Here is a 26,739-nt window from a genome sequence, read left to right as displayed (position 1 = left end):
TTTTGCACAAAAGGATTCTTTATTTGTAAACAGAATCACTTATAATGTCACTTTAAAAAAGTCAAGGTCCCTTACTGCTTTTCAGTTTAGATTTATCAACATCAACTTCCAATATAGCTATTTATTTAACAAAATGAGTTATGCCCCTGTGATACTTGGGATATTTTTCTTTTAAACCATTTTTTCTTTCTCTTTAAAATGAGTATATTGAGCAGGATCTCCTTTTCTTTCTGTAATAAAGACCACTGCCAATTTCTGTACTTTGTTGAAAAGGTATTTATTTTTATTGCATTTGTATAACACTCAGACTACTATATGTTTCTGAAATGTAATCAAGAGATGGAGTGAAAAAGAAAAATCGATGAGTATGAATGGAAGGAAGTATATGTTGTCGTCTGTTGGGTAATTGTGGATACTGTGTTTGTTTGTAATTTAGGGCTGTTTGCTGACATTTTCCAGCTGTGGATGTGAAGAAGCCTGGTTGAAGTATCTCCTTCAGAAGCCTGGGTTGGTTCACATGTTCAGATTTCAATTGGCTTTATAACAGGTTTCCTTATGTGTCTTATGTTAGCCCCAGGTTCACTGGGTTTGAAAGGAGCCAGAGCGCCATACGGTTTTGGCAGAGGAAGAGTGGCCTCTGCCTCTGGGATGTAGGCATTTGGACGCTGCTCCGCAGTTGTGTAAACACCATTGGGCAGCTGGCGAGTTTCAGCTTCCAAGAACTCCTGCAAAGAATGATTTATCCTTTTCAGTTTTTGAAAACAGTGGTTAAGTCACTTCATCCCCAGGGCCCATCAGACACAGCTGGGTCTGAGCACCCGTTGGCTATGCTGGCCAATATTCCAAGGGACAAAAGGGTGTGAGGGTAGAGTCACCAAACACACACACCCCCACACACATTTCCTCTCACTAGAATGACCCATGTTGCTCAAGCATCACTCTGTTCCTGGGGTATAGGGTCTACCATAAACTGGTTGATAGGGCCTAAAGTCACCATGTTCCAAACTTAGTATCTTACATTAAGCACTAGTTATTTCCATGTCTGAGACAAAGGCAGGATAATCTATTTCCTTTGGTAGGTCATTGGTGAGCAAATGGTACAAAGGAAGAGTAAAATAGAATTAGAGGAAAGTGGTCAGCAGCTTGCTTTGAGCCTCAAGATTCTGCCTGTGTTTCTGGAAAACAGGAATCTCTTATAGCATTAAAAGAACTTGGGGGGGGGGGGCGTTGGGAAATGGAGACAGGTAAATGACAGCTGGGACACCACAGGTAAAAATCTGAATGTCTTCAAAAATACAATCCTAGGCAGTGAGTGTGAGAATGATAAGTCAGACCCTATTTTCAAGAATTCTTAGTATGTGTTTGGAATACACTTTTTTCTTGGCTTAGAGAGTGAATAGTGATCTTCTGGGGATGTCTGCCCCATAGTCAAGAGTAAGTTGTAGGCCTCTTTTGAAAGAGATGCCTAATTCCATTCTAAGATTATTGAAAAATCATGGGAGTAGGAAAAAGAACTGGACACACAGCTCCTAAGTGGGGTCAGTGATAGAGTTAGGTCACTGGTGGGAGAAGAAGGGTGGCGCTGGAGTCATCGCTTTTGCACCAAATGTAGAGTCTTCAGAAACCTGTGATGAGCTTATGCTTGAGGCCTCACAATATGCTGTGGTGGCCACAGCAGATGGACATCGAAGAGTAAGGTATGGTCTGAGCAAGGCTGCAAAGACAGAGACTAGACATCTAAGATAAAACCAATGCCAGCATGGTCATTGCCATGCTAGTGGGAGGCCCTGGCGTGGGACTTGGTGCTTGCCAAATGTTCTCCAGGGAATATTCTGACGCTTTGCACTGTTGTACTTTTGACTACCTACATAATAGCTTAAAAAGAGCAAAACTTCTCTCTAATGAGTTGTTGGGACTCTGTGTGCTGTGGAGTAGAAAAATTTCATGTATTTTGGGAGATTGACAACCTCTGAAACAGCCCTTCCTGGCACACTTTACAAATGCAATGTAGAAAATAAAGAAGCCATAGCTTACCCGAGACTTTTCAGCAATGGCCATGGCATACATTTCTTCATCTCGAAGTACTTTCAACCATTCTCTCTCAATCTCTTTATTGAGGGGAAGACCCTTTTCCATCCTGGAATTGCAAGTGAAGATGAACTCTTCCTTCTCCTTGACTTCCTTTTGGAGTTCAATGGCCATAGCTTGTTTCATGGACAGCTCAGCAACAAGAGCCATCATTTTTTCAGTAGCATCTTTTATCTTTTTCTGGTAGCCATTCATCTAGGATTAAAAAGCCCAAGGCTTAGCCTATGTACACACTCCATGAAGACAGGCTACTGGCTGTCTGTGATAGTGGGTGGCATTCTTGCCTGAAGAAGGGAGAGGTTAAGTGAGAATTCACAGAGACTAAGCACTGGAGAAGACCTCAGAGATTCAGCCCAACACTCTGGCTGTGAAATAAGGACAAGGAGGAGGGAAAAGAAAGAGATCTGTTCATCTAGTCAATGGATTTCCAGGTGGGTAGAATTGAGGGGAATAGTTTAGTGTCTCCATATTTAAGAGGTGGTAAGAACAAGGGAAAGGATATTCTTGATGTGTAAGTTTTGACCTGATTTTGCCTTCTTACTAGTTTGCTACTTATCCGGGGGGAGAATCTGATAAAATGGAACAGTATTAGTTACAGTGTATTAACACTGGCTTAAAAAAGATAATCAGCATCTGTGATGATTTTTAATAGAAGCTATTACCCTTCAACATGTGTGTTTTATTGATGCATCATTATGAGGTCATCATTATGAGGTCATAAGCAAGCATGAGCTGAACTGGACCATCTGGACAGTAATTTGAAGTGTAATATCCCTAGTTGTATGTGTTTACATACATGTCCTTACCTTTTCATATAAGCTATTTATCATTGAATTAAAGAATCAAAGAATTAAAAGATAAGAATAAGTGGAAATTTTGATTTTAAAGGACAGAAAAGAAGTAAAAGTTGGAATTGGTGGTTCCTATAAGCTTTCTGGCCCACTGCATGGCCTTTCAGTGTGGCCTTAGCCCTGGTGGGGCAGTAAGAGATGACTCCCTCCACCCGCAAGCACTCACTGTTGTATTACTTTGCCTTAGTATTTCTTCATATCCTTTCACTACTGACATCAGAGTATAAATGTATTTGGGTATAGCCTGTCATCCCACAGGAACGTATTCTTCATGGGGACAAGGTCTATTTGTTTTACTCATAATGTCCCCAGTGCTTAGAATATAGGAGGCAAAATTAAAACTGAATGTTTGTTGAATGAAGGAATGAATACGTTCTCAGTCTAACTGCTCAGTCCTTTGAACCAAGGTTCAAACCAAGGTTCAAAGCTAAGTCGCTTCAGTCGTGTCCGACTCTGTGTGACCCCATAGACGGCAGCCCGCCAGGCTCCGCCGTCCCTGGGATTCTCCAGGCGAGAACACTGGAGTGGGTTGCCATTTCCTCCTCCAATGCATGAAAGAGAAAAGTGAAAGTGAAGTCGCTCAGTCGTGTCCGACTCTTAGCGACCCAATGGACTGCAGCCCACCAGGCTCCTCTGTCCATGGGATTTTCCAGGCAAGAGTACTGGAGTGGGGTGCCATTGCCTTCTCCGAAAGTTCAAAACTGAGACACAAATATGAGCTTCCAAAAACTACACCCTACCTCAAAACACTTTCTTCCCTAGAGTATATACTGGTCTATCTGTACATTTGCTTACAGAAACATTGCTGTCGGTGATTTAACTTTCCTCTGAAAATATAATGACCGATTATTATGTGCAAACTTTGTCTCTTTAATGGAATAGGGCATATAATTTTTTTTTGGTTGCACTGGGTCTTCGTTGCTGCATGCAGGCCTTCTCTAGTTGCAGCAAGTGGGGCTACTCTCCAGTTGTGCTGCACAGGCTTCTCACTGTGGTGGTTTCTCTGTGTGGAACAAGGGCAAGCAGGCTTCAGTAGTTGTGGCACACAGGCTTAGTTGCCCCCTGGAATGTAGAGTCTTCCCAGACCAGAGACTGAACCCATGTCCCCTATAGTGGCAGGCAGATTCTTAACCACTGGACCATCAGGGAAGTCTGGGAATATAAATTTTTATAACTCTTCTATGCTGCACTAATTTTCAGGAAGCAGAATTTGAATAAAAATGATAGGCATTCAAAGCTTCAATGATGAGTCGTTATCTCTTTTAAATGTCATTAATCAGCCATTGCACACTTGAGTGTGTGTATAAGTAACCAACCTCCCTTCTCCTCCATTAAAAAAAAAAAAAGAATATTGTTATTCTGGGTTCTCTAAGTCTTTGCTGAAATTTCCCATTTTCTGTTCATTTGGGAAACTTGTAAGAGGAGCCATAAGCTCTCCAAGAGAGATGAGAGATGAGCTATGCAACCTTGCTGAGCACCTGCAAGGGGCCAGCCATTTCTGCTTGACTATGTGATACTTGCCACCACGTTAGCTGATGTCACACCCATTTCACAGATCAGTAAACTGAGTTTTAAGATTATGTATAGTTCTCAAGATCACTTGCTAGTGTTGGTAAATCACAGATCTGGGATCTGAATGTCTTATCTTCCAACTCTGCCTACTATGAAGAGGTTATTTTAAATGGAGGATGATGAAAGCCAGGTAGAGAGCATGGAAGGTGGGGAAAGGAAAGGGGAAATAAATCATGAGGACAGGACTCAGTTATGTTGGAACCTTCCTGGCCAAGTGTATGGTCTCGACGGCTCCTATTTGTGTTACTCTGGCTTTCCAGTTGACTACCGGAGAGACTGCCATCAGCTTTGACTAGCCAGCCCTCAGCGAAACCAACTTCCCCCACAGAAAGGGAAATTCATTTTCCAAAACAAAGGAAGGCAACATTTAAAGAAACTCCAGATATGCTAATTTAGGCTAAGTTTATGAGCTTAAAAAAGTTTCTTAAGGTTTCTTATTTTATGAGGCAAAGCTGAGATTTGCACAAGTGCTGCAGTCCATTAGAGGAAAGGATTAGAGCGGAAGAGGAAAAACCAAATAAAAGTGGCCAAGAAGGCTTCAGATTTACAATAATGTAGTGTGCCAGAACTGTTTCTCAAACAAAACTGTCAACTTATTCAATAAATGTTTTTCTAGAGGTTAGTACATGCGAGGCATCTGGAAAACTAAGAATAAGAAAGAACCACTGCCCTCAGGAGCCCACAGTGGGAGGCATGGTGTCACTGTTATCTGTGGTATCTTCTTAACTGCTCCCTCCCTTTTGCAATGTGTGGACATTGGGTCCTTTCCCCTTCTGCACACAGCAGCTCAAGTAACTGTTGCAGACTGAGTAAAACCCTGAGCTGTCACAGAAGGATTCTCCAAGGGGCTGGGGACACCAGGCAGGCAGCAGACCCTCTGACTCCAGACGGTGCAAAGTCCTGCTGCATCCTAATCACGAGCCTCGCTCCTCTTGGTATAGCTTCCAGAGTCTCTGCCTGACCCCTAAGCTTTGGATCAGAAGCCCTGGTAAGTTAGGCTTAGGGAATTAGGAAGCTCAGTGTTACTGGCCTTTCCTCACTAGTGGGGCCTGGTGGCAGCTCCACCCTGTGGTGTTGTGTGATTGCTTCTCTTTAATGGTTCCCTTCCATTCTGGGGGGCTTCCCTGGTGGCTAAGTGGTAAAGAATCTGCCTGCCAATATAGGAGACGTGGGTTCAATCCCTGGGTCAGGAAAATTCCCCTGGAGAAGGAAATGGCAAGCTACTCCAGTATTCTTGCCTGGGAAATCCCACGGACAGAGGAACTTAGCAGGTACAATCCATGGGCTTGCAAAAGAGTCAGATATGACTTAGACTCTAAACAACAACACTATTGCTGGGATCTGGCTGCTTCTGGATTTAGGCAATTCCCATGCAAACCACTGGATAAGTGAGGCCCTCCCTTCACAAGGAAGTAGAAAGGATTTAACATGGCACATGAAATATGAAGATAATGATGGTCATTTTTGAGTACGTACTCTGTTAAGTGAAATTTGTGTACTGTCATTGAAAGGCTTAGAATTTCCCATTATAATGAGAATTCATTCAGGGAAACAAGACTGAAACTTACCTTGGGCAATTCTCTAAGAGTCATCTTTACAGTATAAATTTTAATTCTTTGTATTTCTCTAGTCATAAAGCCTAACCTCTCCAGGGCTTTTCTCAGTAAATGAAGCCATCTATGGAAAATGGAGGGTGATAGAGGAGGAAGGGCAGAAGAGAGAGGCAGGGACTTGGCAGACCTTCTTGGCTAAGAGTAGCGTGTCCTGTTTGCAGGCCTGCGTCTTGCTGTAGAGCCTGTCTGTGAGCCGGGAGACCTGTTCATAGATGAAATCCTTCTCCAGCAACTTCTCCTCCTTCTTGGCCAGCTGTAGTTCCAGCTACAGTTAAAAAGAATTTCAAAGGGAGAAAAAAAGTCATGCAAGTCAAAATCTTTCCTAATTAGAGTACTATTCCCCCCTTTCCCCAATGGAAACCCCTTGCCTTCATAACTCCAGAAAATCTTTAGAACTGGACGAAGTCCAGACTTACCCTCTCCAACCTCCTCCATCCCCTCCCCTCACATGTGCTATGGAGTTCTTTCTCCCCATGGCAAACAATGGACCTCTCGGCTCCATCTAGCTCCCATATTGTCATTCCTCTGATATGCTTCCATCAGGAAGACTAAGTCATTTAAGATGCCAAAATTGCTCCTATGGGCTGTGAGACGGAGATGGGTATCTTGAAAGCACTCAAATTTTGCTTCTTTTGGCAACATCTAAAGTCAAGCTTAGATTTTGTTACTAAATTACAATGAAAGGACTATATTAGTGACTAGAATCATGAGGGATTAATCTGCATAACATGAAACAGTACCACAGATATCTGTGACACTGATCAACAAGGGGATAACAGATGCTATTTTAAGAAAAGACATTTACCTCATCCATTTTTTTGATCATTTCTTCCTCAGTCATATCTTTCCCTGGAAGTAAGCGTGTTCTGTTCTCACCCTCAGGGTTTATAAACTTTTTCTCCAGGTCTTTTATTTTGTCTGTACACTGTGAAAACTATTAAACAAGAAAGAAACATTAACTTTGCTCAGTAAATCTTAAAGTCACTTAGCCCAGGGTCTTTAGGGTCCTTCCAGGCAAAGTTGGAAGGGAATTCTTAACAAACCGTTCAGCTGGGACTCGGGGTGAGACAGTATTTCTTCTCACTCATGGTACCATGAGGAAGATGCCTGTTAATTGACTCTATTAATACAAAGCAAGGTGGTGATTTCTGGGGCACCAAAAAAGAAAGACTTTATAACCAGTCCTTTTATTACTTCCCATTTGTGTTATATTCATGAGATACTGTAGCTGCAGAGCTCTGACTGTACACACTTGATCTCTTTATTGCATACTGGTACAGGATACACAACACACTGGCCTCCAGTGTAAATCCCTTTGCTGGCAATAGGCTTAATGGCCTACCAGAGAAGAGTGAAGTTCTTATTACTAGGTGAATACAGTGTACAGTCTGTGAGGAATAGCCTGAACTATTTGTATTTTTTTTGGTAAACACCCAATATGTTGTTTCATGTATCAACTATATTTGTTGACCTTGAGACTGTGGAGGTAGATGAAGAAATACAGAAACTCCCAAGTAGGAGTGGCAGCTAAACCTAGCCGTTTTATAGGGAGAGATGTTGAACACAGCGAAAACCAAGAGTCATCACTTTTAGCTTTTCTACTGAAAATCTGTATAATCTCAGGCAAATCATTTATCTTCTCTAAACCTTAGTTTCCTCAACTGTCAAATGGGAAAATAAATCCCAAACTCATGGGGTTGATCCATTAAAAGAGATAATACATTTCGAGTACTTGACAACATGTCCAAGAGTGACATAGGTAGAATTTAACATTTTTAACTTATTCTTGTCCTCCCAACAAAAAAGAATTTCAAATGGTGACATGAATATTTTTTTCTTTCTCTCCACACTTCCTAATTGCCCTTAATATGGAGTTAAATTATCCTTATATGTGTAATTAAGCATTTGTTGTATTTGTTATTAATAATATTTACTGTCTCCATGGTTAATTAGGGAATTAAATAGGAAAAAATATATGGTACTTGCTTATCAAAGTGGTACCTTGACTGATCTTATTTTCCCATGGGCTTGAAGAAAAACTTGTTTCCTTTTTCTATATAAAATGGTGTTCTTATGTCCTAAAATAGTTCACATGACTTCTGAGAACCCTAAAAAGAGGCTATCATTATAAGTAAAATATTGCAGGAAAATATGACTCATGACAATCCTTGGATTAGACTGTTGGACAATTAAAAACTGTTTCAAGAAACCAAAAAAGTCAAACCTTAAGAGAATTCTGAAAATGATACAAAAAAGAGGAAGACTGGGGGAAGAAAAAAAAAAAAGACCACAAAACACTGTCACTATAACAAACAACAGGACATGACAGGGATCTGGCACTGCATGGCAGGGGCTTGCCTGAAGTTCAGAATTTCACATCATATCCTTCAAAGCACCAAGCGATTAGTGCTGAGTATACGATTAAATAATTAGATGCAGTCTGAAGACTAAAGGGAAGCTTTCTATTCAACTGTTCTTTGGCTTAGAACTAAGATTGCCCCTGGGGGGCAATCCAGAATGGTGAGGCTGTGGAAAGGAGATGGTGGCAGGTGAAGGATGGAAAGACAAGGCTGTGAAACGAGCTAGGCTGGGTGCTGCATGGGCCAATACACCTGGGGGACTGTTCCCAGTGGTGGGGTGGTCCTAAGAACTCTACTTGTCTGATACTTAATTTGAATTCCTTTGCATTAACGTATCCTCTCACACTGGTGTCCCAGTTCTTCAGTAAAGTCAGTTTACAGACACAGAGCTCACAGGAACGGCCTTGTGTCAGCGCAGGTGGAAAGAGGAGTGTGACACAGAAGTGGACCAGACACCACGTTTGCGATCTGAGGAGGGGATCCCCCAAATGAACCACTGATTGGAAGCAGGAGTCAGTTTGTGGGAGACCTGGGGGAGGCCTGGGGACTCTGAGTCAGGGCTGCACTTATTGAAGAAGTGAACAGGAGAACACGCAGCTAAAGAAACACTGGAATCCAAACCTTAGCGTATTTATGCAAAGTGAAAGACCCTTTTATCTATATAGCATATTACACATTCAAATGCCATGAAATAGATGCATCATCCAATTTCATAAAGTCCTATAAATTGCCTGACATGATTAAAAAAAAAAAAAAAGACCCAGAACTGTGTCTATAGCATGAGCTAATGAAATCATTTGCCTGTATACCTAGAAAAAGACTAGAAGGATCTCATCTAAATTTTTCATAAGTTTAGTAGTAATTATATCTTAGGGATGTAATTTTTCTTTGACTTTTTTTTTTTTTAGACTTTATTTATTTTATTCTATTTTTTTTTAATTTAAATTTTATTTTATTTATTTTTTTTAAATTTTTTATTCCTTTATTTCTCATGACTTTTTAACATGTTTTACAAAACTTCGTAAGCGGAACTTGTCTTAGTTTTATAATAAAAAAAATCTGAAAGCAAATGTGACTTTTTAGAAAACGTAGGTTAAAATGCGTTCGTGCTACATTGAATCAATGGGAAAAATTTAGCCTCAAATGTTTTAGTGTTTTTTTTTTTCTATTTTCACTAAGAAAAAAAGTATAATTATTATATAAGAAGAAAATAGCTTTATATTAATGGTTTTATTTATTGGCTATTTTGTGTTTAAATGCTATGACTTTATTCCACTTAAAAAAAAACACACATCAAAGGCCAAGTTATTAAATTACAGGGAAATTACAGGTGTTAACAAGAAGTCTATATATGATTATCAATGTATAAAAAAAAAATTGGCTCTAGAGAACAAGAGTATCAAAAAATAAGAGAGCTAGATGGTCTGCAAGATTTTCCAGCAGGCATCAAAAACATAATTATGTGGGTGGTGGTGGAAGCCTGTCATCTTTCCAGGTGGTGCAGTGGTAAAATATCCACCTGCCAATGCAGAAGATGTGGGGTTCAATCCCTGGGTCAGGAAGATGCCCTGGAGAAGGAAATGGCAACCCACCCCAGTATTCTTGCCTGGGAAATCCCGTGGACAGAGGAGCCTGGTGGGCTACTGTCCATGGTGTCAGCTACAGTCTAACATGACTGAACACACATAGCGAAAGCCAGCTCTGAAGAAGCTGAGCTAGAGTTGAGATTTGTGAGGGTCTAAGTTCCAAGAAAGGCAGAAAGTGATTCACCAGGGATTGAAAGACAGTCTATAGTTCAGATGTCTGAAGCACAGATTGCACCCTGACATTTAAGTCATGAGTTCTCCTAGGCAACCAGGAGTAGCATGGCTTGATTTACAAGAAAGAACTTACATGACATACAAACAAAGGAGGAAAAAAAAAGGCAAATGGTCCCAGGAATTTTGTCATGAATACATTTCCCACCTGAATCTGGAGCACTGCTAAGTCAGCATCCAAAGCACTCTTAACTGGCAGTAATTTCCGGGTCACGTGAATCTGTCTTTGCTTCTCAGCAATCTTGAGTTTCAGGAATCGGATCTTTTCCTCCAGGACATGTAGTTCAATTTCTCCATTTAGCTTCATCTTCTCTTGGATATTTATTTTTTCATAAAAAATGCACACTTCCTCTTCCCGCTCTATCAGCTGAACACCACTACGGACAAATAGAAAGGCAGAGGCTGAGAGGATTTTGAGGCCACTGTTTTACTAGTCATTGTGGTTCCCTCTGGATTGGGGTGCAAAATAACACATCAACATTGCATAATTCCAGAAGACAATAGACACTCACTGTAGGCTTTCTAGTTAAACTCTTACATTTTGAATTTTTCTGGGCATGAGACAGAGAGGGTTGTTTAGCATCTGAACTCTGAGCTAACTATGTTGTTGGCAAGTCCCAAAGGTTCTCCCGGGATGGGAAAGAATGTCACTCTCCACACATGAACAACGTGATCCCAGAGTCTGATTTTCTGCAGACCCTTTTCATGGGCCAGACTCGCCAGCCAAGATCTGGCCAGAGGTACCCAGGCAGGCAGCCAGGGAATGTGTCTCTTGCAGCTATTCTGCTCTCTCTAACTTGCCAGACACATTAGGCTCTTTCACAGTTAAATATTTCTGATGCACATTTCCCCATAAGCAAAATCCTATCTTTTGAAATCATGCCAGGGGAAAGACCGCTCCTGAGGAGACTATGGGGAAAAAACAAAGTAGGAATTTTCTAATTCCTGCCTCACAGAACTGACCAAGGTCTGGAACACACTGCCTACATGCTTTGATTTGTGCCAGGAGCCACATAAGAGGACTTTCTTTTCCCAGAGAGAACACCTGCCAGGCCTTTGAAAACAGTTGTGTTCGTCAGGACCCTGAACTTCTCCCCTGATACTGTCTTCATCTATTATCCCAGAGTTATCCCATCTATTGTCCCAAAGCAATCTTTCATTGCTTTTTCTTTCTTTCTCTCACCTCCCTCAAGACATGTGTGCACAGGGTTACATTTGGTTACTCTCAGCTCTTGCTCACTTGCTGTTCACCAGGTCATCTCCTGAGCATCTTTGATTTCTTGACATCAGAAGCCAGGTGCGGTGCTTTATCACCTTTTTTACTTTCAGGGCCCAGAACTTACACAGAACACAGCCTTACACAGAACAGCACACAAGCAAGGTTTGATGGAAAAAAAATACATAATGCCTGATATAATCACTACAAGGTTCTATAGTCTCAAATGCCAGATTTCTTAGAGCACAAGAAACTTGGGAAAACTGTTAAGTAGTAATCGATTAATATTATTATAGCTGGGAGAAATAATGCTTCAAGGGTAACACCTCTTGAAGGTGATACTTACTTGCTGAGAAAATGTACTGGGTGAATCATTTAATAAATCTGTCCCCAAAGTGAGTACAAGATCCAAAGACTTCTTATTTATATCAATTATTCTGAAATAATTTGATAGTATCCTAAATGGTAGCCTGAGAAAGGACTGTGATCTTAAAGCGAGCAGCTTCCCAAACCCTACTCTTGCCTGTCTCTCATATGAGGACGAAGTGTCTTATTTTCAAGGAAAGCATACAGCCCCGCTCCCTGCCCTGCAGAGGCTAATGACATCTAAGTGTCAAATGTCCCTCACTGTTCACTGTCAAGTCTAGATGGAAAAATGGGCAACATTTCTAAATCAGGTCTCTGGGTTCTTTACTCTCACATTAGGTTCCTGGTTTTCACCTTTCATTTCGACGCTGAACAGCTCTTTCATATTTCTTCCGAAGTTGAACCATCTCCTCTTCAATCATTGTGATCATATTGGCAAGTCTGTCGATGTTATTTAACTGGGCTTCTTTCTTCTCTTTCATTTCTTGAAGTTTTGCTACAATTTTGCACACATCGTTTTGCATGCTTTCTCTGATGGTAATGTTGTTGGCATGCTTCAGCATTGAATTTTGTAGCTTTCTTTAAAAATAATGGGAAAATGGGTATGATTATAACTTCCTTTAGTTTCTTTAAAAACAATGAAGACTTCAGAAACATAAACTATCAAAGTAGCTCTTGCCTTACTATGTTCCTTGAAATGACAGTAGTATTAGTAATGATGATGTTCATCATGTCATACTCTTTAGGAATTTCTGTAATTTTCCAAGTCTCCAACTTCCTCTAATCTGGATTAGGACATCTTTCCTTTGTGCCCCAAGAATCTGCTGCTCCCCTTTATCAAAGCAAGAGACTACAGTGATTCATTTACTGCTCTCTTGTCCCCAGGGGACTCTGCTGTCTTGAGGGTGAAGGTGGTTATATCTGACAATGTCCACTGGACCTAACGTAGTGCTTGACTTAATATGGCATCAGAATCAATGCCGAATGAATGCATGGCCTCCGTAAACGACATTTGCTTTCATGAAGGATGAGAACCTGATTAGGATGTTAGCTTTGCCTTTTCATAGCAGTCCCCTCTCAGCTCTACCCCCATCTCCCTTCCACTACCCCCCACACAAGAGCCTAGTTTGTAATATCTTTAGAAAAAAAACTGGGCAATAGTGGCCACCAGAAAAAGTTCATGTTGTATAGATTCTATGGATCAGGGACTAAATACAGGTGGGAGAGTCCACCAGATCTTGTCACATGGTAAATAATAAAGTTTAAAAAACAACCCTTGGATTAATTCATTTAATAACAAAAGTCCTATATAAAGGACTATTTCTATGGATTAAAAAAAGTGGGCCCAGAGAGCTAGGATTTCTTGCCCAAGGTCACACAACCAGTAAGTGGCAGGACTGGGATTTGAGTCTAGAAAAGTCACCTCTTTTAACAGCTCTGCTATACTGCCTCCCACAAGCACATTAGATGCTTCAGGACTACAGTCATAGGATGCTGGTTAATTAACATTTGATTGTCTTCTAACTTTAAATGCAGATTGTCAAATTTGTGCTTTTATTTCTAGATGAATAAATGAAAATAAAATGAGAATAGTTACAGATTTAGTTTTCCCCTCACTTAAAAAAATACAGCTCCCAAGTAGAAGCATAAGGAATCACATGCAAATGCTTAGCTTGTCAGCTCTAAAGCAAGTATGTGAGTAAGGGCTTTTCTAGCTTTGTAGAAGACTTGTTTTCTACTTCATCATCCCCAGGGTATTTTATCATTCAGTGACTCAGAAGAGAAACTTTTGAAAGGACAGTAGTTACTGTAAGACTTACCTTTCTTGAGTAACTGCACTATTTCTTAAAATCTCCAGTTCATTTAATGACATTTTATGCCTTTCTTTTATTTCATTGACTTTCTGGTGAGCTTTGTGAAGTAAGTTAATAAATTTGTTTCTTTCATTTCGAATAGTGTCATACAGTTTAGCAAACTCTCTGAGTCTGTGAAAACACAAGAATTTTTGAAACTTGTGAAATAAATATCTGTTTCCCTCTATAAACTAACTAGATATATTTGGCAAAACTAATACAATATTGTAAAGTTTAAAAATAAAATTAAAAAAAAAAAAGAAAGAGAAGAAAAAAATAAACTAACTAGATAAGTCCTCAAGTAATTCTTTTACCTCCGATGAATTTCACGTTTTTTCTTCCTGTGTATCCGGATTTCAAGATCCTTTGCTTTGATCTCCCTAACAATGCTGGTATATTTTTGCTGAAATATAAAAGTTAATTGTAAAATTTTTAAAAAGTCCATCACCAACAGCATGTGGATATTCCCAGCCTCACCCCATCTCATACTACTACTACTACTACTAAGTCGCTTCAGTCGTGTCCGACTCTGTGCGACCCCATAGACGGCAGCTCACCAGGCTCCCCCATCCCTGGGATTCTCCAGGCAAGAACACTGGAGTGGGTTGCCATTTCCTCCTCCAATGCATGAAAGTGAAAAGTGAAGTGAAGTCGCTCAGTCGTGTCAGACTCTTAGCGACTCCATGGACTGCAGCCCACCAGGCTCCTCTGCCCATGGGATTTTCCAGGCGAGAGTACTGGAGTGGGGTGCCATTGCCTTCTCCAACCCCATCTCATAAGTATCCAGTAAAGACCATTCTATCTTCATCAGCTGCGTTGTGCAGATCACAGAGAAGAGGTGAGGGCGGGGGCTGAAAATTACCTGGCCAGCTGAACTGAATTGCATTGACTAGGACAAAGGGTTCATTAAAGGACAGAAAGATCCAGAGAGGAGGGGAAAAAAGGAGCCTGCCCACGTTGGTTTGAGGAAAACTTCAGGGAACTTTTCACGAGCCAAAGAATGATTACGGAAAGCATGACTGGGTTGGGTGAGTGAGGAATTTATGAAGGAGAGTTGAGGGAGAGGGTTTGGAATCAGTTTTTGTTTTTTTTCCTTTTTAGAGGATAATTGCTTTACAGTATTGTGTTAGTTTCTGCCATACATCAACATGAATCAGCCATGGGTATACGTATGTCCCCTCTCTCTTGAGCATCCCTCCCACCTCACCTCCCACCCATCCCAACCCTCTAGGTTGTCATAGAACTGTTGTGAGTTGAAGCCTCAATGATTTTTGGTGAGAGACTGAAGTCGTAATTTTATTTTTGTTTGTTTATTTATGTTTGGCTGCGGTGGGTCTTAGCTGCAGCGTGGAGCTTTCTCTCTAGTTGCCCGGCAGGGGCTCTGGGATGCAGGCTCAGTACTTGGGGCGCCAGTGCTCTCGGTGCAGGCTCGAGGTGCAGTGGCTTAGTTCCTTCCCACCCCCTCCCCCGAATGTGGAATCTTCCTGAACCAGAGCTCAAGCCTGCGTTCCCTGCATTGGAAGGTGGATTCTTAACCACTGGACCACCAGGGAAGTCCCTGAAACCCTGATTTTAAAGCACCTTTCCGTTATTTTGTACCGTGGGTGTTTTTTCCTACAGAATGAAGTGCTATGGTGAGACCAGCCCCATAAGGAGGTAAGAAACAAGATTCCACACAAATATTTTAAAAGACAGCAGTTATTGTTTCCAAAGTCCTCAAGATATACCAAGTGTTAAATGAACTAGTTACATCTTCAAATCTAAAGATGTTGTGTCTCTCATCTAGGGTGAGAAATGTATTCAAAGAAGTACAGAATTTTGCTAGTAGAAACCAGTTTCTGCTGGCCTTAAGGACTGTGAGAGCAATTCCCATAAAAGAAACTAGACATCTAAGTAACTATGTCTATGAACAATTAAAGAGATGTAAAATGTAGTCATCCACTCCCACTTGGAGGTGATAGCAACGTTGACTTCTTTGTCCCTTCACTTTTTATCTTAGGGATATAGAAGAGAGGTGAAAATAAATGATAAGATTGACTGTTCCTTATGGAAGGTATAGTGTATTACCACTGTTAAACAGATTAATCAATCCCCAATGCTCAGAATAGTTCAGGGAAACAATATTTTTCCTTTATTGATTTCCATATTTCAAGAGAAAGAATTGATCTCCTTTGAGAGCAATTAGAGAGCTAAATTAGCCAATTTAGTCATGAGATTTGGCAGACATAGATTAGTCACATAGGTAACACATGTATCAGGTTTTGAGGTTAATTTAAAAATTGTCTAGTTCATGAAACAGATCCATGTTCCAAGTATCCTGCTCCTTGTTTGGTTCCTCTTCCTCCTCCGCTCCGCCACGCTGTTCCCTCAGGCTGCCTTCTTTTCCCCATTCCTCCCTGTCCACTGTCTTTCCTTTCTTTGCTGAAACCCCCTGAACTCTACTGGGCTTTGCCTGAGCTTCTGGGACAAGGATCCAAACTGTTCAACGGGGATTAAGTGACCTTCACTGCCTGACCTCTCCTCTCGGGTCTCACCATTTGACATACTTTCCCCATCTTCCCATGCCCCAGCCACGCTAAACTTTTAGTTTCTCTCTCTCAAGTATTCTGGGGTGGTGGGGGATGTGGCAATAGACAGTTAAAGGGCCGTTTGAATAGCTGGCCGTGGGTTGTGTGATGCAGATCTTTACCTCAGTTTTCTCTCATCTGTATTTACCCTCATGGCTCACTAATGCTTCGTTGTGCATTCTTTCCGAAAAATAAGAAAGAAACGCTGCCCTGTGTGAATGCTTATTCAGAATTAAACAAAGCTGCACTCAGAAACAGCCAGCATCTGGGTCACATGGTAAATTTAGGTATTCTACTTTAGTAGCGTCATATCATTTTTAAGAAGAGTTGTATACTTATTTTAGCTTTCGGGGTGGTGGGTCTTCGTTGCTGTGTGTGGGCTTTCTCTAGTTGCAGCGAGTGGGAGCCACTCCTCCCTGTGGTGCTCAGGCTTCTTATTGCGGTGGCTGCTCTTGTTGTGGAGCACTGGCTCTAAGTGTGTAGTCCTCAGTGGTTGCAGCACTCGGGGTTAGTTGCTCCGAGGCATGTGGGATCTTCCTGGACCAGGAATGGAACCCATGTCTCCTGCATTGGCAGGTGGATTCTTTACCACTAGACCACCAGGGAAACGCCATAATAATTTTTAAAAGAGGGTCTCTGGACACAATCCTTACGTGGAATAAATGATTGTAATGTTAGGATTTTACCTATCATAGAAAGATTGTTTTGCTATTGTTTCATTGTTGATTTTGTTTGGGGATGTTGCACTGGGTCAGCTCTGGCCCTTGGTCAGGAGCCCAGGAAAGGCATAGGGAGAAACAGTTACTAAAGGTAACTGTCCTCACAGTGGTTTAAATGATGCTGACTCGATGAACTTGGGAAGGAGAGTGGTCTGATTCTGTGGCTCCTGAGTTGTTCTGGGTAGATCATGATGGACTGTGGGATGGTGGTGAATCACAGACACCTGTGCCTTTGAGCCTGTCAGCCATTTCCCCTGGAGGTGCTCACCTTATTCTTACTGAAATTGTCATCTGTTCAAATCTCTGCTCATTGTCATTAATCTAATTCTTTTTTCCTCTAGATTGTTGACTATTGCCAGCTGAATCCTGGGACTGTTTTTCATTACATGGTTGAGTTTTGTTTAGGGAAGCTGTGTAGTCACTGAACTTGCAGGGGGCTTAAAGTCATAGTTTTCTAATGCACATTGTATTAACATGAGGCTACCCTGGACTGTTGTGGTAATTAATGAATGGTTACAAAAATGCAGTTACCTGAGCTTTCAGGAAATCCTTGGATTTTTGCTCCTTCTCATCAATTTTGATTTGAGTCATACGGACAAGGTTGAAAAGCAGTTCTTGAATGTTTTCTTGCTCCTTTAAAAGCTTGTTTTCCTCAGCAAGTTGCTGTTCTACTAACTTAGACTCAGCTTCTGATAGGATTTTCTTTTGGAAAAACACAAATATTATAAAGTATTTATTTGAAGGAACACACTAAGGCCCTTGGACTGCAAGGAGATCCAACCAGTCCATCCTAAAGGAGATCAGTCCTGGGTGTTCATTGGAAGGACTGATGTTGAAGCTGAAACTCCAATACTTTGGCCACATAGTGGGAAGAACTGACTTATTTGAAAAGACCCTGATGCTGGGAAAGATCGAGGGCAGGAGGAGAAGGGGACAACAGAGGATGAGATGGCTGGATGGTATCACCGACTCAATGGATGTGGGTTTGGGTGGACTCTGGGAGTTGGTGATGGACAGGGAGGCCTGGCGTGCTGAGGCTCATGGGGTTGCAAAGAGTCAGACACTGAGTGACTGAACTGAACTAAGGCCAGTATCTCAGACTACTTTTAAAATCTTCTATGTAGAGTTTATTTTATTAAAACACAAAAAGTAACTCTGCTGCCTTAGCACCAGGTATTTATCTTATAAAAAGAATGTGCAAACATGATAGCATAGAACTTTTTCTTATTCAGACTGTATTTTCAAGTAAAGCTTTGCAGAGAAATAAAAGCATGTTTTACTTTGACAGTGGTTTTGGATAAACAAAATTTGAAATTGGATATTGGTGAAATAATGCATTTATTATGTATTTTGATCAGGCTTTTTACTTTAAACTCATGAATTTGTACAATTTTTTTGCCAGCTCAAACATATTTTTTTTTCCTCTTTCAAAATTTTAATGTGGGTTTGAGTAGACTTTGAGATAAAGAAACAGACTCATATTAGGTAGGATCATACTTTCTTTGACTCTTCTACTAACCAGGTTTCATGGAACACAGTTAAAAACACAGCTTTGCATTAGTCATTCTTAGAAACTTAAGTGAAACTTGATATTAACCTGCTGGGTTAAATTCCTCTTAGCTACTTCAACTTCCTTATGGAGTTCTCGCCTTCTCTCAGATAATGTAGAATCATCTTTAGGAATAGCTTCAATCTGGAAATCAGAATTTAAAACAGGTATTATACAAGAAAGAAATTTTCAGTGTCCTGTAGTCAACCCCATCATGAACCTTTTGAAAACGGTGGGCAAATTATGATGCTCACTCTTACAGGAAACTGCTTATTATGCTGACTATTCTTTGTAAAGTCATGGTAAATTGAAATATGAAGATTTGCAAGAGATTTGTAATTCACCAGCTGCTAATATTCTACTTCTAATTCATTTGGAAATAAAAACCTTACTACTAATAGTTGCTAACATTTATAGAGCATGAGTATGTGTTAAGCAAAGTTCTAAGTGCTTATATGTATGCTGCTGCTGCTAAGTCGCTTTAGTCATGTCCAACTCTGTGTGACTCCATAGATGGCAGCCCACCAGGCTCCGCCATCCCTGGGATTCTCCAGGCAAGAACACTGGAGTGGGTTGCCATTTCCTTCTCCAATGCATGAAAGTGAAAAGTGAAAATGAAGTCGCTCAGTCATCCAACTCTTTGCGACCCCATGGACTTCAGCCCACCAGGCTCCTCTGTCCATGGGATTTTCCAGGCAAGAGTACTGGAGTGGGGTGCCATTCCCTACTCCGGCTCATGTGTTTAGTCTTATTTAATTCTCATAATAACCCCATTAGGTAGGTAATATTATCTCCAGTTGTACAGATGAGAATGAGGAACAAAGACATTTAAGCACCTTGCATGCTGGTATATGTGTAAACCCAGGCAGTTAGACTCAGAGCCCATGGTCTTAACACTGTATTTTACTACCTCTTTAATGACTCAGCACTTTGGAAACATGTATTCAAATGATATTTTTTTATATCAATACTTACCTGAATTCATTTATGAAATACTATAAAGAAAAATAGGAATTATTAAGACCAGAATAGTTGTCTACTCTGTAGTAGTTTGAGTACCTGGAAAGTTGTTATACAAAAGAAAACTCAATCTTAACTTTTTTGTTGATACTTGAGATTCCACCATTACATTTCTATTGTATTAGCTTGTGCTTTTGTCCTCTGTCAAAATACTTTGAAGAGAGAACATCTTATTATAAGATGTTGTTCCCTTATTAGCAGTGAACTTATCGGATTCTTTATGATGGAGAAGAGAGCAGAGAAAAAGAGGACACATGGCAGCTGATGGGGAAGGAGTACCATCCAAGGATACAAGAAGGGTTACATTGGGGGTGCTGACTGCATACTTGACTCAGAGAAGATTTAGAGTTGGGTCTTCACATCAAAAGCTCATGACTCCAATCTGATGTGGTTTATTTCCTACTGTGACAGCACACACTTCTAGGCACCAAAGTTGAATATTACTGAAATGTGTCCCAAGAAGAGAAGATTATACTCTTTTAGTGATTTAAAGGTCACTAAACAGGATCCTTCTGAAGTTGACACTGATCTTTTAAAGTAGCTGAAATGTGTCTTTGGATGCTCCACACGCATGAACCTCTGCATCTTCAGTAGCATTTTTTTCGCCCACAGAGGCCCAATGATATCTTGCTTTCCATGGCCTCTCCTACTGCAGAGAGCTAGCTGCTGAGAAGCACGTACTGGACTTAGGAAAATGAGACATGGTATTGTGAAATCCATGTAACAATATATAGACTTTGTGATTTGGATGAGCAGATAATTCCTACAGCAGGTCAGAAGATGGAGAGCTCCACATAGACTTGAATAATCAAGGAAGGTTTCAAGGAAGAGGTGAGAAGCCAGTGAGGAAGACTTTGATTTTTCTTCTGGAAAGTAGAGTTAATTCTTCCTGGACAGATTGGAGTCCAGCAAGTATCTTGGTCCCTGACTATTTCTCTGCCACTGATGCCCAGGAGCAGGCTGCTCTAAATGTTGCTCCCAAGTGTAGGCAAATCTGTACATGTCACTGACAGGGACTAGAGAAGCTTATACAGTTTCTACAGAGATATGATGAGAGCAAACTCAACTCCTCTGTAAACTAAAGGCTCCTGACAAATTTTCCTGGATTCAGGTCTCAGGCATTTTAAGTTTTTTCCAATGTTTTAAATTACAAACAATACTACAGTGAATGATACTCATTTTTGAACTCTGCATAACTGTTTTTTGACATTTTCTCAATTCTCCACAAACCCAGCCCTCCAGTTTCAGGAGGGAATTACGTGTGCTTTGTGAAAGAGGTAATAAGGTGAGGCATTGGTAGCAGAGCTTCCTGGCTGCCTGCTGCTGCTGCTAAGTCGCTTCAGTCGTGTCCAACTCTGTGCGATCCCATAGACGGCAGCCCACTAGGCTCCTCTGTCCCTGGGGTTCTCCAGGCAAGAATACTGGAGTGTGTTGCCATTTCCTTCTGCCTTTTCCTTCCTGGCTGCCTAGCCAATATCTGTCCTCCACTTTGACATTACTAACAGAACCCCAGTTTTGTTCAGAGCTGCGGTGTATCCAAAAATCTTCAAACTCCTTCAAAGTTGGGGGTGATGATAAGAGCCAGGGTGGGCCAATAAAATGTAACTGGAGGGGCTCCTGGAAAGGTGACTGTTTTAGAAAGACAGTGTCAGCCAGGTCAGCTGCCATATGCATTTTGCTCTCTGTCCTTCCTCACTTCTGTATGATCTTATGCCCAGAGGCTTAATGGCCATTTTGTAACCTTGGAGAAAAAACATGCATATTATAGATGACAGACGAGAAAGCTCAGAGGCTCTGGACTTTCCATTATGTGAAACGGCTTGGTGTGTGCCTATCTTTGAATTTTTTTATTATTTGAATGAAGCAACCCGTATTTACTTAAGCCACTGTAACTGAGTGTCTATTACTTCTTGAAGCCAAATTAAAAACCTGATTGATACATCTCTTCCAAAGGAAATCTTCCTAAGGTAATCTGGGGAATAGGCTAGAGTTAAGCTGAAGTTTCCACTAATGGAGAAGAGAAAAACTGATCAAGTATCAAAGTTCTAATACCGAGGTAAAGTAATAGACCATTATTTTCGAGCCGGCAAGCTGTATATATAGTATGTTTTGTAAGCTTATTCATTTTAGTTATTTATTTGATTTTTATAGAGTAGCATTTGATATATTTTTAAAAACTATGTGTTTATTGTAACAAAAAAAATGAAAAAAGTAGGTAAAGTAAGAAATTAAACATCTTCACTCCCCACTTCCACATTCAGATGCTACTCATCAGGAGGCAGCATTAATAGTTTGGTGTCTGTTTTTCCTAACATTTTTAATACATGAACAAACATTTACTTTCATGAAATTAAGAAATTAGGCATATTCTGTTGTTGTAAACATCCCAGTTACTTTGTATCAGTGAACTTCAGTTTCTTTAAGGCTCTGTTGTTTTTCTAAAATATTTCAAATTTTCATGAGATCTGTGGAATTCTGGGAGAGTCTCTACAGTCAAAGGCCTAAGAGAATCAAACAGTTGTCCCTAGGGGGAAACAAATTTGAAGAATAGCCTGACCCCTTCTTGCTTATCTTTTATCTTTTCTGTTTTTAGAATGCTTGCAAGTCTGAAATGTTCAGGCTGGGAGTGACTGGCCTGACCCACTCCTATTTTCAAGTACTGCCAGTCAGTGTAGGACCACGGCTGGGCTAATTATAAGTCATAAGTTCAAAGAGGAAGTTAGTCTCTCCCTGAAACTGAACTAGAACAAAAGCATAGGCTTTTCTTGAAATCAGGGAAGGAAAAGGACTTTTATTTTCATTTCTAACGCTATATGAGTGTTATTTTATGGACTTAATAAATAGCTAGAAGTAGTCCAATATAAATAGCATTTCTTTACTAAAATACTAACAACTTGTGAGCATTCTACCACAATTTCTTCTTTGGTCAGGAGAAGTCCCTTATATATTTGTGTCAAGTGAGATAATCTATAGTGGCAAACCTCATCATCAGAAACAGCATGCAGTTAGCTTTATAGTTCTCTCACTCTCAGATGTAACTTGATAGCTAAGGATTACCAGATAGATGAGAAAAATTTCTAGTAAGAAAGAGAAAAAATAAACAAGAACACAAAACACACACACACAAAAAAACAGAATAATGTAACTTGCAGAGAAAAGGAAAAAAAGCTATTATTAATATCTTTGGTGAGATTAAAAAATGATATGTAGTATGCATAAGGGTACAATAAAAAATAAGTGTTAGGAGAAAAATAGCTCATGGAAATTTAAAATATAACAGAATGGAAGAAAAAGTGGAGGAAATTTCCCTTGTAGCAAGCCAGAAAAACAAAACCATGGAAAATATGAGAAAAAAAAAAGACAAGAAAATTAAAAAGATTCTTTGAGAAGGTCTAACATCTGGATAATAGAAGTCCCAGAAAGAGAATAGTAAAATAAAAGTGGACAAACTTGGAGAAATTATTTAAGATGGTGTTTCAGAGATGAAAAACGTTAAGTCTCTCTATGCAAAGAACCCACTCTATGTCCAGTATGATGGCTAAAAATAGGAGCCTCACAAGTGGGAACTACATTGTGAAATTTTAAATTTCGGGAGGCAATAAAAAATCCTACAAGTTTTCAGCATGGAAAAAAGGAAAAACTGGTTTCAAACAAAGAATCAAGCATGAGAATGGCACCAAGTGTTTTAGTAGTGCGATAAAAAACAATTGATCTGTATCTTCATTATGAGGAAAAATAATTTCCAATCAAAATGTCATATCCAGTAAAATTATTAATTATCTGTTAAGCTAAAGTGAGGATAAAATATTTCCTGATATGCAAGGTGTTCTGACAATGCATTTTCTGACACACCAGTCTTAAAAGATTACTTTCCATTCACTTTTTCTCAAGGAAAGGTGGACAATATCCCCTTCCCACAAAAAGAGAGTAAGTCAAAAGAGAAAGAGAAGAGACTCGTGGAATACGGGATCCAACATAGGAGAGAGAGAGAGAGAGGGAGTCACCAAGATGGTGGAGTAAGGCTCCTAAGCTGGGGAGTGTACATGTAGAGAAGTGAGACCCAATTTGCAACAGATCGGAAAGCTTAGAAGAGAAAAGCAGCTTCTGATATCTGGCAGTTGACCTGGCACTCACAGCTGGGCCTGGTGTTCTGTTGAACACAATTTCACAGAAAATCACCATCAGACAAGACCATTCTATGCTGCTGCTGCTGCTGCTAAGTCACTTCAGTCATGTCCGACTCTGTGCGACCCCAGAGATGGCAGCCCATCAGGCTCCCCTGTCCCTGGGATTCTCCAGGCAAGAACACTGGAGTGGATTGCCATTTCCTTCTCCAGTGCATGAAAGTGAAAAGTGAAAGTGAAGTCGCTGAGTCGTGTCGGACTCTTAGCGACCCCATGGACTGCAGCCCACCAGGCTCCTCCGTCCATGGGATTTTCCAGGCAAGAGTACTGGAGTATGATCATAGACAAAAACAAGACCACTTTGTATTTGTCTTTGGTCACAGATACAAACAAGAACATTGTCCAAGCCACAAAATATCATGTATTCCCATCTTCCTTGCCTATTATAGCTCTAGCCTCAATCTAGTCTTTTCTCTTTCTGCCATAAAATTTATTAAGGTACTCAATCATAGGATTACCCTCACTTTCTGACAATATTCAAATCTAAGGCAAAGTCCTGTTTTCTTAAACTATCCCCCAAAACACACAGCACCAGCCCCAAACCTACGTGTCCTTTCTAATAGGCTACACTGAGGTACCCTACTATTCCGCCTGGTGTGTACTTTCCCTTGCTGCAATGAGTAGTAAACTCAACTCATTCAACCATACATGTGTTCCTACTGGTTTTTGGCTAGAGATTACTGAAAAGTCTCAGAAGTTATTTCCATAAGAAGATTAAATGAATAGACTACCAAATGTGTTTTAACATGCTGAGAGGAAATTTACACACTAACAGGACAGTTTGGGGTTGAACTAATGATAAGTACACAGAAAACTACAAATAAAAACACAAGGTGTATAAATATTGGGGAATACAATTTTGTAAGTAATTATCTAATGTGACTCACGTGTAAATAACATTTACTCATAATAATGCAAATATGAAACTTCAAAATTGTTAAAATTATAGCATAAACCTATTTAGTATACGGAGGGGCAAGAAATAGGTATGTTCAATGGACAGGGTGTAAAATAAGCTTAATCCTCATCGTTTATAATGAGAAGAGAAATAATCAGGTCTAAAACTGAAAAATAAAGGAGTAGCATTATTCACATATTACTTAAATGATGAAGATGGATCATAAGAATTAGCTAAAGGAAGAGGACTTAATTAAGAATAGGAAATAAATGGTGTATGTGCTGTCATCTACCTTTCTATACCTGAGGCAGATATCACTAATCAACTCCAGAGCTGAGAAGTCAGTGCTGAGTCTCAGAATCCTTTGCAAAATGTTCACTACAGGGGGCTACCACCAGCTGAAGAGAATTGGCACTTGCCTTCCTTGGACCATATGATCTTTACAATTCCTCTCAGTTCTTTCATCCCATGATTATATAAAATAAAGAACATTGATTGTCTTGAGCAGGTGACACATGAAAGTATCATTTAAGATTTTTTTCAATTTTATTTTTTTCATTTAAGAATATTAGTAGCAAAATGGAGAGTAGATTGAACCTGGAAAAAATAGAACAAAGGGAGAATAGCTGGTGGCAGTGGCAGTCATTCAGATGATGCAGAGTGGATACTGAAAGGCTTTCCTGAGGGTTATCAGTAGGGCCTGAACGTGCCATCCTCACCATTGGAATGAAATAGCCATATTCAAAGTCTTATTCTGATTATAAAATTTTCTTTAGCCTTTGAAAAAGTTTATATATATACAGGAAGAAAAGCAACAGTTGTTTCTTGGTACCGTCTTCTTGGAACCACATACTTTCACATCTGCAATCACTTTATTCCTTGCAATAATCCCAGTTCAAAGGTTGAAAATGCCAAACAGCAGCAGCTGTTCAATGAATCTAGGATTTAAACCTGACTCTGCCTGACTCAAAACTGATGCTCTCCTCCATATAGTTAAGTTGTCACAATTGCCTTGAACACTGGAAGGGAGTCACTAAGAGAAATGCAGAATCACTTCTAAGAGCAGAGAGAGATGAATCTTCTATAAAACTACAAATAAAGGAAAAGAGCTGTTAGAAAAAGCAGTCTCCTGCCTGCAGCCTTTTCACCCCCACTTAGCTACAAAAGAATGGGCTTTGGCCCTAGAACTCTTCCTTATGAAGAGATAGGGAATCCACACAGCCTGTACTGGGTTTATCACTTTGTGTGGGAATATCTTTCCCTGTTTCAGGCACAATGAGAACTCCTTGGTTCTGCTTAAGCCTGTGTGTCAGTGGCCCTCAGGCACACCGCCAGCTTTCAGCGTTTCAGACTCCACAAGAAGGATCAAGGTTCCTTTCACCATAGTTTAAGACAATCGTGAGCGTAGGCCAGTCACCCTGAGTTGGCCATCAGGAGAGACAGCTGGCCACTGGGGACCAAAGGTCACTACTGAAGCTGATCTTCCTCTGCCTCTTCTTTGTGTAGGTAGCGTTGTTCCATCCAGTGCTTGACTGGTGTGTTCTCCTCGGTGACTCCAACACCAAGGTGCAATGGGCCCCCTCTTCAAGGTAGGTGAGTGGTGCATGGCATTCTGCTTCCTTGGGACTGATGACCTGTGTGGTACACGACTTGATGTGTACATACAGAAAATGACATAGTTACTTGGTTAGAGGATTTTGTTGTTGTCACAATCTTGAGTATGTTTTTATTTTGAAAGAAAATAACCCTACAGACATAATATTCCAACCCTTAAAACATGACAGTGAATGTCAAAGCAAAATCCCCAGAGTCACTGAGGGGACTGTGTTAGAATGTAGATATGGCGTTTTATTCCTCTTCCATACCTCAACGGAAGTCAATAGAGCTAAAAATGGGCCAAAGAACTAAATAGAGATTTCTCCAAAGAAGACATACAGATGGCTAACAAACACATGAAAAGATGCTCAACATCACTCATTATCAGAGATGGGCAAATCAAAACCACTATGAGGTACCATTTCACACCAGTCAGAATGGCTGCGATCCAAAAGTCTACAAGCAATAAA

At 40.3% G+C, this 26,739-nt stretch overlaps 1 protein-coding gene across 2 annotated transcripts in view; it reads right to left on the bottom strand.

Annotated features, from left to right (window-relative positions):
• Positions 1-259: 259 nt before the first annotated feature.
• Positions 260-26,739, bottom strand: part of CCDC146 (coiled-coil domain containing 146) — a 141,943-nt gene continuing 115,463 nt past the window's right edge. Inside the window, exons 10-19 of one of the 2 annotated variants that reach the window (XM_010848088.1) lie at positions 18,620-18,715; positions 17,554-17,724; positions 14,051-14,139; positions 13,704-13,868; positions 12,238-12,462; positions 10,450-10,678; positions 6,930-7,058; positions 6,252-6,389; positions 2,035-2,283; positions 260-725 (exon numbers count right to left, since the gene is read on the bottom strand). In XM_010848088.1, the coding sequence (XP_010846390.1) occupies positions 522-725; positions 2,035-2,283; positions 6,252-6,389; positions 6,930-7,058; positions 10,450-10,678; positions 12,238-12,462; positions 13,704-13,868; positions 14,051-14,139; positions 17,554-17,724; positions 18,620-18,715 (1,695 nt within the window). In that variant the 3' untranslated portion in view covers positions 260-521. The remainder of the gene's footprint in view (positions 726-2,034; positions 2,284-6,251; positions 6,390-6,929; positions 7,059-10,449; positions 10,679-12,237; positions 12,463-13,703; positions 13,869-14,050; positions 14,140-17,553; positions 17,725-18,619; positions 18,716-26,739) is intronic. The other variant, XM_010848090.1, reaches the window with a different exon arrangement.

Source organism: Bison bison, unplaced genomic scaffold (assembly GCF_000754665.1).
Source record: "Bison bison bison isolate TAMUID 2011002044 unplaced genomic scaffold, Bison_UMD1.0 scf7180017864260, whole genome shotgun sequence".
In the NCBI taxonomy this organism is placed as follows: domain Eukaryota; kingdom Metazoa; phylum Chordata; class Mammalia; order Artiodactyla; family Bovidae; genus Bison; species Bison bison.
The sequence above is the reverse complement of the archived record's forward strand: the minus strand, read 5'-3'. Positions and strand labels throughout refer to the sequence as shown.